General features: G+C 42.4%; 1 protein-coding gene across 4 annotated transcripts in view; it reads right to left on the bottom strand.

Annotated features, from left to right (window-relative positions):
• Positions 1-1,612: 1,612 nt before the first annotated feature.
• LOC119414475 (E3 ubiquitin-protein ligase MARCHF6) overlaps positions 1,613-10,867 on the bottom strand; it is an 18,402-nt gene continuing 9,147 nt past the window's right edge. For all 4 annotated transcript variants that reach the window (XM_037681565.1, XM_037681566.1, XM_037681564.1 and 1 more), the window contains 10 exons: positions 9,126-9,226; positions 8,852-8,989; positions 8,162-8,354; positions 8,007-8,076; positions 7,731-7,912; positions 7,470-7,604; positions 5,083-5,172; positions 4,363-4,495; positions 2,028-2,163; positions 1,613-1,726 (listed from right to left, as the gene is read on the bottom strand). In XM_037681565.1, the coding sequence (XP_037537493.1) occupies positions 1,645-1,726; positions 2,028-2,163; positions 4,363-4,495; positions 5,083-5,172; positions 7,470-7,604; positions 7,731-7,912; positions 8,007-8,076; positions 8,162-8,354; positions 8,852-8,989; positions 9,126-9,226 (1,260 nt within the window). In that variant the 3' untranslated portion in view covers positions 1,613-1,644. The remainder of the gene's footprint in view (positions 1,727-2,027; positions 2,164-4,362; positions 4,496-5,082; positions 5,173-7,469; positions 7,605-7,730; positions 7,913-8,006; positions 8,077-8,161; positions 8,355-8,851; positions 8,990-9,125; positions 9,227-10,867) is intronic.

The raw sequence follows: 10,867 nt of genomic DNA, 5'->3' as shown, positions 1-10,867 counted from the left end.
CAGTGTTGTCACATTGTTGCTGTGCAGCGTTTTCCAGTTTTCCTGAATTACACCAGCCCAGAGAAAAACTGATGAATTATATTCATATTTATATCATAAAAAGAGAAACTTAAATTTGTATGCCTATGCCTATTTTACGACTGTCAACTGTTATTGTTGTTATCCATTGTTGTCATCACTCTCTGTTAAGAAATCAAGTCTCTTATAAATGAGTCTCCGAGGCTCAGTGGGATTAACCTGTCTAAATAAAGGTTGAATGAATGAATGAATAAAGATCCATCCATCCATTTTCTTTACCCGCTTGTTCCATTTTGGGTCACGGGGGTCGCCGGTGCCCATGTCCAGCAATCACTGTGCGAGGGGCGGGGTACACCCTGGACGGGTCGCAAGTCCATCACAGGGCCACATAGAGACAAACGAGACAAACAACCATTCACTTTCTCACTCACACCTAAGGACAATTTAGAGTTACCAATCAGTCTAACATGCATGTTTTTGGTCTGTGGGAGGAAACCGGAGTACCCGGAGAAAACCCACGCATGCACGGAGAGAACATGCAAACTCCACCCAGAAAGGCCCCTGGACCGGGGTTTGAACCAGGGACCTGCTCACTGAGAGGCAGCAGCTCTACCAGTTGCGCCACCGTGCTGCCCAATGAATAAAGATGCTTTGCTGAATTAAAACATGCAGCATTTAAAAGCGGTTGGACTTCTGGTTGTTCTGTAAGTGACTGCACAGAAGCTGTGTGTCCTCTGTAGCTTCCTCTGTATGTGTGTGGTTGCTGCCTGGAAATGACATTTTATATTTTTGATTGGCCTTTATTTTAGACTCTAATCTTGTTTTTTTTCCCCTTCAGAGGTTATTGACCAGTTGAATTGACCTTACTTTGAAATGTCTGGAAAATTTCATCAGTCTTTAAAAAAACTTAAAAAACTTATCTTGTTAAAATTCAGAGAGTAATACCTCGAGAATAAATTGTTTCCTTGACATTGTCTTCAAGAAAATATTTACCCATAAATTTTAACAGAATAAAATCCTAAGAGGACATGCCCACTTCAGAAACATATTACACATACCTAAATAATGTTTTTCCTTATCAAAGAGAGCGGGCGCACGCCCACTAAAGTCCATAAATGTCACCCACAGCTCTAGAAATGTGTAAGACACTTGACGTAAACAACTACTTTATGACCATCAAACAGGAAGCACGATCTGAGGTAAAAATATATCTTTGCTCATCGTAAGCTGACTTCTAGTCAAATGTTTGTAAAATAAATCAAAAATTAAAACTATACCTGAGTTGGAGGCTACAAACTGACACGATTAACAGAAAGAACGAGGACATTTGTGGTTCTGCCGAGTTTTAGTTGAGCTGAGAGTTTGACAAGTTTAAGAACTTAGTTCAGATTTTAAATTTTCACATCAAATCCTCAGAGAGAGGTTTGCGCCCTTACTCGTTTGCCTCCCAGCCTGTGAGCGGGAGAAATGTTGGTGAATGAAAGGACGAGACCGCAGTCAAAGGTTCATAGGTGGTGTTTGAAGTTGACAGTCGGGAAGTGTGAAACGACAAAGAAAGGCTTCACCACAGGAGCAGCTGATGGCTCCTGGTGAGTCAGCTCCACTGATCTAACAGCAGCGTGGGCTCTACGAAGAGCTGCTGTAAGACGCAGATGAGCTTCTGCTCGTCTTCCGTTCATAGTTTACCAACCGCTGTCCAACCAGGTATCTGCAGGACAATTCAAAATTTCAGTCATCAGTAAATATTCTGTATTTAAAACAAAACAAGTTTACTAACTGCTGTAGAAAATGACTAATACAAGTTTAAGAAAAATCAAATTGAACTAAAATGTTTTTTTTCTTTCATTCAGATCTCCACACTCTTGTACAGACGTGCACGGACCTTTATTTATGATATAGATAAAATGCCATTTCTCTCACCAACAACGTGACTAAAGTTTCTCTGAACAGACACTGATCTCACTGCCTTCATGCTGAAGTTAGCACAAACGATTTTATTATCTACTAACTTGTCATTTTTGATGTGCTCGTAGAGGCGTCTGAACTGTCGAATCTGAAAGGACAGTATGGCCAACAGTACGACCACCATCAGCAGGAACGGGTAGATCCTCCTCTCCACCAGTGTCTGCATTTCTGCCTGCACTCCTGCAAAGAGCAAACGGAGAAGAAATGGAAAACTGGTACTGAAGTTCAGGCGGTGAGACAAGAATATTAAAGACAGTGTTGCCTAATTTTAAGTACCGGTACTTAACTGGGTTTCTTACTGACTTTATTTGTGTTGTCATTTTGGTTTTGCATTTAAAAGTTGTGAATAAGAAAAGGTGAGTGATAATAATACTGCATAAAAACTTCCACTAATCAACAAAATCACTTTCCGCTTATCTTTTTAAAATGTCCACAGCAGTTCGTTTTTCTAGGTAAAACAACTAACATTACTCCAACACTACAGCTCATCTTATTTGTTTCTAACCAGGTAAGTTTGTTTCTTTCGGCTGCTCCCTTCTCCAGGGATTGTCACAGCGAGAGAACCCACATGAAAGATCTGGCATTTGTGTTACGCCAGTTGTCCTTCCAGGGCTTGAACACACAACCTCAGGATTACAAGACTGCAACACTGACCATTAAGCTACTGCAGCCCTCTTGTTTCTAACCAGGTAATGGAAAAATGTTGCCCTAGCAACCACGGACTACAAATAGGCCTGCTACACGCAACATTTACGCACAGTGTTGCTAAAGATACGTATAGCTATTAAGTGTTTCAGGCTATTCAGAGTTGTCGAAGAAGGGGCATCAGTGTTTTGGTAGGCAGGGCGCTCAGTTCTGTTGACAGGGCGGAGCACCCTCCTTTGATACTGGTAGAGGAAACACTGCTATTGATGGTGTTGTGTGCAACTGGTTCAGCAAAGAACTTCATTATTTACTGTACTCAAAAATGCATGAACCAAATGTAAATGTTATGGAAATGAGGGAAACAAAATACACAACTGCCCAGCTGCCCGCAGCATTCAAGGAGCACCAGATTAATGATTTGGTCAAAGCAAAACAAACAACATATCGACGTGCAACCGTACTCGGCTCTCCATAGCAGTTTTAAAGACATAAGAGCGCCATTTTTAGCTTTACACTTGTCACCGTTGTAGCTAACTAGTCCTTAAAACAAAGCTAGAGTGAACAAAGGCATTATTCAGCATTATCTGTACGCGCTTCTTCCTTTTCAGGTCGGGGGGGGGGGGGGGGTGTCATTGGTGCCCATGTCCAGCCATCACTGTGTGAGAGGCAGAGGACACCCTGGACAGGTCTCCAGTCCATCACAGGGACACAGAGACAACTGAGAGAAACATTCACTCTCTCACTCACACCTAGGGACAATTTAGTTACCAATCAGCCTAACATGCATGTTTTTAGTCTGTGGGAGGAAACTGGAGTATCTGGAGAAAACCCACGCATGCACGGAGAGAACATGCAAACTCCACCCAGAAAGACCCTAGGCTGGGATTTGATCCTGCGACCTTCTCGCTGAGAGGCAACAGCTCTTAAGCCACTGTGCCGCCCATGGTACAACTTTAGTCACAAAATCTATTGCTAGAGAAACCTGTGTTGTACTGCTGCACCAAAACTGTACTAAATTGTACTAGTACTAGGAGTACTATACACTTATTGTACACTTTCTTTTTTATGTACCTGTTGTAGCCCAGAGCCAAATGCAAGTGAAATAATCCAATCAGAAAGCAGTTTGTTATTAGCAAAATCAAACAAAATGAATTTTGTTGTACTTTGTACTGTTTTTTTTTCTGGCCGCTCCTTTCGTCACCACAGCAAAAACTCGAAGATTTGGCAATTGTTTTACACTGGATGCCCTTTCTGACATAACCAGTGACCACCGATCTACTGCAGCTCCATGTATGGGGCAGAACGCTGCATCTAGGCACCCAGGTCTTAGATGCCTTGCTCAAGGGCTCACAGTGGGGCAAATGAGGGTGGAGGCAGGTGTTGGTGCTTAACTTTCTCCCCCCCAATTTTTGATGTTACAATTTCGATTCGATCCTTTGACCTCCTGATCACAGACTCGTCTTCTCTAACCTCTTCACCACCACTCCCCCTGTTTGAAATGAATTTATATTGACAGTATTTTTAGTCTCTTGGAACCAGAAGAATAAAAACAGAGGCATTATTCTTGTACGGCCATCTTTGCGCTCACACATAGAATAAATAGAAGAGAAGCATTTAAAAAACAGAAAGTACTGGCATTTTTCTACGTTCGTTAAAACAAACCTTTGTAGGAAAAATAAGATACACCACAAAGAAAGTGCAAAACATAACAAATAAACATTAAGAGTGGCTTACCCAGCATAGGTGTAACGCCTTTAGAGATGGTGTAGGGCACACAGAGAGACAGCAACAGGACACAAATGACTGGGGCAGCCAGCCTCCGAATGATAAAATGGAGGTCAATGTTTCTGATGCCATTAGCATACACCTGCAGGAAGAAAAGTACTGCATATGGCACATTGTACACCCGTCGACAAAGTATTATACAAAAAAAACAGCAATCCATAGCAATGGCCCGAAGAAGCAACGACCTTATACAACTGTTGATTTGTGAGCTGGTGCGATGAAAAGATTATGTGGCATGCTGTCGAGTGTTGGTCCAAATATTTTAAGTTCTATTTAAGTTTCAATAAATTACTTTGAGCAGAGCAGAAGTTAGGGGCCGGACAAGAGAATGTTTGACATACTGTATGTCTGGATGGACAAATGGAGCCTATATCATAACATGTCTGCCTTTCGATAGGCGTATAAAAAGAGTGACTCAAATTTCATTACAAGACCTGTAGAATGTTTTTACCCTTCTTAATAAAAACTAAAGTTCTATAAAGAATATGTATTTTTGTGGATTTTAAAGAAGAAATCTTCAATTGAAAGCAGCCAGTTTCAACGCAAGTGAAAATCAAGAGACTCTTACATGTTCTGAAAGTTTTTAACATCTTCAACAAAGTTTTCAGTCATCAATAGTCCAATTAGGTCCTTTTGGTTCAATGGAGATTGGGTGAATGTAACACTGACCTGTTCAATGACTGTTTTGAGCCACCACTGAGGACCCATTAGTGTTATGGCAGCAATGATTTTGGCATGAAGGACGCCCAAAGCCCAGTCCTGCAACACACACAAAAAGAAATAGTCATAAAAACACAGAAACATATGAAGATAGACTTCAATAGACATTCCACACTGAAAAAAAACTCACAAATCTCAAAAATTTTTGTTTTTGTGCTAATTTATGAACTTTATTTTAAAAGTGCAGAAGGCAAGTACAGTAATCCCTCATTTATCGTGGAGGATCCGTACCCTGAAGCCCCGGGATAAGTGAAAAACCGCGAAGTATGAATAGTAGTACAAGTAGTAAGTTTATTTTGGTATTCAAGAATTCAAGGTTCTTTATTTGTCATTCCACCATATGTGGTACATGTGGTGGAATGAGATTATGTACACAGGGTCCCAGTTACATCCAACAATAAAATGCAAAAGAAAAACAGTAACAACATCTGAAATATGGACTAAGAAAAACATCAACTAAACACACACTAAACACTAGTAGTACAAAAACAATACGCCGAACAGCAGCAGCAAGAATACGAGTCTGTGTGAGCAGATGAAAACAAATGAACACAGCAACATGAAACAGATCAGCAGCAACATGAAACAGATAAGCAGCAGCATGATGTGATTTTTTTCACAGTGATTATTCTGGTTAGAGATTCAGTTGAGTTGAGTCTAACAGTTTCAGGGTAGAAGCTGTTCCTCAGTTTAGTGGTTCTACACTTAATGCTCCTCAACCTCCTGCCTGAGGGGAGCGAGGCAAAAAGTGTGTGTGCTGGGTGAGTGGGGTCCTTCATGATGCAGGTGGCCCTCTTCCTGCATCTGGAGGTGTAGATGTCTGTGATGGTGGGGAGACTGACTCCAACAGACTTCTGTGCAGCCTTCACCACTCTCTGCAGAGCTTTTCTTTCTGCAGCTGTGCAGCCTCCATGCCACACGTTGATGCTGGATTATTAGTATTAGTCTTCTTTCCTCTTCTTTCGGTTGCTCCCTGCGTTAGGGGTTGCCACAGCGAACTAAGTCGCACGAGGACGTGGCAGTTATTGTTACACCGGATGCTCTTCCTGACACAACCACAGACACAGAGCTACCACAGCTCTCTGTGTGGAGCAGAGAGCTGCTATCTACGACACCCGAAGGAGCAGATGGTGGGGGTTAAGGGCCTTGCTCAAGGGCCCAGAGTGGGACGAATGAGGGTGGAGGCAGGTGTGGGTGCTTCACCTACCCCACCCACATTTTTGATGTTGTCGGTACCGGGGCTTGAACTGGCGATCTTCAGATCACAGGCCCACTTTCTCTAACCTCTGCGCCACCACTCCCCTTTATAGTATTAGTACTAGTATATATAAAGGCATTTTAAACCCTTCCCACACTCTTGCAATATTCTAAACAATGTTTCTAAACTAAACACTCACAGAATGTCATGATTTCCCTCTCTGTGACGCCGCTGCTCTCAGCCACCTGCAAGCGCTCTTGGTAATAATAACCTTAGTCTGTGTGCAGCAGGCTGTATGACAAGACAATAAAATATCCCTTTGCCATATAAGGAAATAAATTATTTTATAAAATAATTCATTTTTTAGCGGCACAGTAGATCAGTTGGTTGAGCTGCCACCTCTCAGCGAACAGGTTGTCCCATTAAAATTCTGGCCAGGGGCCTTTCTGGGTGGAGTTTGCATGTTCTCTCTGTGCATGTGTGGGTTTTCTCCAGGTACTCCAGTTTCCTCCCACAGACCAAAAACATGCATGTTAGACTGATTGGTAACTCTAAATTGTCTCTAGGTGTGAGTGAGAAAGTGAATGGTTGTTTGTCTAATTTGTCTCTATGTGTCCCTGTGATGGACTGGAGACCTGTCCAGGGTGTCCCCTGCCTCTTGCAGTGATGGCTGGACACGGGCACCAGTGACCCCCACGACGACCCGACCGATCGACGGACGGACAGACGGATGGATGGATAACCTGTGTTGTAGTTAATGTTTTATCATACAGCTGAATTTTGAATTGGAAAAAATACACAAATATTTTCTGCCAAGAAGTTGCTCATACTTCATAGTTCATACATAAACAAAATCACACTAAGTATGATGAGCAACTTATTGGCAGAAAATATTTGTGTATTTTTTTCAGACATAAATATCTAAATCTGCCATAAAAACTGTGCATGCTACTCCCTACTTGTTGGATTTACCAACTTTGTTCTACCCTTTTCCTAAAACGAGATCTAGTCAAGAAAATCTGTTTTCATTCTGTTACATAAGTGATAAAAAAACAACCTTTTAACAATGATTAAAATCAAATGACAGCAATTGTCTAATTATGTAATCACACCTCGTATCTCAGCTACTCCCACGTACCTGCCAGGGGTAGAAGAGAGGAGTCTGGTCGAGTGGGACTCTGAGAGGAGCAACAATGACCAGTTCAAACAGCAGACCTAACAGCAGAGGAATCACTCCGGCTAACATCAAGGTTACCACCACGGTCTTGAAGATCTGCTCTCACAACATCATCACACACAACAAACCAGATCCACATAAATAAGCATGTTTATTATGTAGAGGAATAACTATATTTTGTGTCACTGACTTCAATGCCAACAACAAAAAAAGTCAGATTACCATAAGTGTCCACTCATGGACTTTGATCATGATGACTGTCCTCCCCTGTGGCATCCAGGACAGCAGCACTGTGGCAGCTCGAATGAACAGCCAGCAGGCGTACAGACCGCTGGCTGCTGTGTACAGCTCATGAACCATCACACTGCCCATCCAGAGAGACATCATCCAACGACCCACACACACTGAGAGGGATAACAGAAAGGACAAAAGTGCACACTTGTGACTGACTGCAACCACAGGAAGGGAACGCTCACAAACAGACGGCTTATAGCTTACCTGGCAGGGTGAGACAGATTAAACTTGCTAGTAACAAAGTCACACACATGAAGACCACCAGCAGAATGATCTAAACAAGAATTCACACAAATTAACAGCAAGATATAGCATGATTACATCAACTCGGATCTGATCAACTTTTCAGTTTGGAGCACCTTGAGGTGGAAGTTGTGGGGCCGGTGGTACGGCTGGAAACCCACAGGTCCACCCTGCTGCAGAATGGCTTGGTGGGCAGCATGAAGACCCTCTCTAAGGCCAGGGATCCGGTTGTTGTTAAAGTGTCCAGGAAGGTTATTTGGTTGGTTTTCATCATCTTCATGGTCCCCCAAAAGGTATGAGTGAAGGTCACTGAAGGAAATTAATTACTTTACCACTTTATTTGTCAAGTAACATAATCACACAAAAGAATAAAAAGAATAAACACGAAGTCCTTTTTGTAGTATGCCTTTTCAATAACTGTGACAGATTAAACCCAAAATTAACACCTAGTAAGTAAGGCTTACAACTGTTACATTATAACCTGTTAACCAACAAAGTCCATGCTCAATAATCCAGGTATACAATCCAGCACTTTTCAGTCAGGTCATCTGGACAGTTTCTTTTTTGTGTGTGCTGAAACAATCCAGAAGGCTTCATCAGTCAAGGAAACACACAACTGGTTTGTTCCACTTTGGAGTAAGCTGTTGGGGGAAGAATCAGTTTTGTGTTGTGTGTTTCCTTGACTGATGAAGCCTTCTGGATGGAAGGTAAAAAAAAGAAACTGTCCTGATGACCTGACTGAAAATTGTTGGATATAACCTGTTAAATGTATGTGTCTGTGTACTGCATGTGTATCTTAGGCCTACAGCACATATCCAGCTGTGAAGGTCCAGGCGTGGACGAGGCGTTTGAGCCACTGGCGAGTGTGGCCCTGCTCCAACAACGCTGGCAGAACCACCTGAAGCAGCAGCAGCTCCAGAGACAGCTCGCTGACCGGAGCATCACTGCAAAAGCACATTCACTTCACTATTAATGCTACTGCAGATACTGCTCATCTGCTACAATATTTTTATTTATTTGAGCATAAACAAAAATGAGTTTGTGTCATTTTCAGCTACCAGATCAATTTTTTTTTCATACCTGTAAAGCATGACATTGTAGGGAAGGAAAGTTGGGAAGAGCAGCTTGATAATCCTGATTGGAAGCCAAAGCATCAGCAGAACTATTGAGCCAAAAACCACCTGGAAATGCACACACACACACGTTAATAACTGTTAGTCAATGTTGAAAATATTAACATTACATAATAGCACGTTAATTTCAACCAAATTTAAAACAAAATGTTGTCAACAATATTTTAACAAGAGACAAGTCGATGCCCCCACATCGCTGAGGGCTTCTCTCTCTCTCTCTCTCTCTCTCTCTCTCTCTCTCTCTCTCTCTCTTTTTGTTGAGAGAAAGTGAGAGAGAGACACCGCCACACAATGCCTCAAAGCTATAGGAGAAGGGGGCACACAATAATGATGCCCTATGACTACAAGATCTAAGATCTTAACACAGAAATCTCCCACAACAAGAACCAGTGCTTATTACAGTGGCAGACATCCAAGACAGAGTCTTAGGAAGGAAGAGCTGGACTGAACCTGGGCCTGACATGATCCACACCTACTGCCTAAAGAGACTAGCTATGTTTACATGCGCAAAATTCTTTGAGCGGATTGAGATGTTTTCAGATTAAATAATTCAAATGTATCGTTTACGTGGGCACCATCTGTTCATGATGAGCGTTTACATGCAGCGGCTTTGTTCTGAACAGAAGTACTGACATGTGCAGAGCGGTAAACTCTCCTTAAAATACCACCGAAGAAGTTCTACTTCTGGTTTACTTCCGGGATGAACGTAAACAAACCTGAGCACCCAAAATGGACCCGCGGCAGGTTTTAATGATGGTGGAGACGTTACTGCACTCCCTGACTGAGCTACAGGTGATACAGATCATTTTGAGCTCTTTCAAAGTTTCTAGTAGAAATGTTGTCGCTCACCGACCAGTTTTGCTTCCCCAACATGCTAATATTATTAGCATTAGCCAGGCAGAAATGACATAGTTCGCACATGCGCAGTCAGGTCAGTTTTCCACGCCCAGAAAAAAAAAAAGAACAGGTCAAGCGTTTACATGCGCACCGTTCGGGTTATGAATCAACGTAAACCACCCGTTTCCTTCTGATCACAAATTCTTTTGGATTGCACTGAATAAACAAAAAATAACCCGAACGGAGCGTTTACATGACACATTTTTATTCCCAACGTCTGTTTAATCCTTATGTCTCTTATATACCTGTAAACATAGCTAGTGACTGCTTTTCATAAACGCCTAGCAGCACAGATAAATCAGCTGCTCATGGAAGGGTCCAACATAGAGTGGTTGACACAAGGCCAGACAGTCCTGGTGATGAAAGACCGCCAGAAAAGGGCAATCCCATCCAACCACTTGCCTCTGTACATCATGAAAGCTCCTACCAGGCATCATAGCAGCAAAGATAAATAGGCACATGAGTCAATTAGCGAGGCACAGAAAAGAATTGGCACCAATAATGAACTGGTGCTTGGCTCCCAAGCGCAAGCTACTGGTCAACAGAGCCATAGCTCGAGACTGTAAGACCAGACACACTCACCTGGACTGACTAGAGGAAAGTCAATGACTCAGTGTCACACACCTGAATACTGGAGCATTTGAAACTACACAACATCAACACTGAGAGCCTTCATCAAGAACTCAGTGGGAATGTGAAAGACAATTCTAGAGGCCAATTCAAAGCCAATTGCACAAGTAAGCATACACACACACACACACACACACACACACACACACACACACACACACA

The sequence above is a fragment of the Nematolebias whitei genome, chromosome 9 (genome assembly GCF_014905685.2).
Source record: "Nematolebias whitei isolate Nwh7 chromosome 9, NemWhi1, whole genome shotgun sequence".
Taxonomy (NCBI): Eukaryota; Metazoa; Chordata; class Actinopteri; order Cyprinodontiformes; family Rivulidae; genus Nematolebias; species Nematolebias whitei.
The sequence above is the reverse complement of the archived record's forward strand: the minus strand, read 5'-3'. Positions and strand labels throughout refer to the sequence as shown.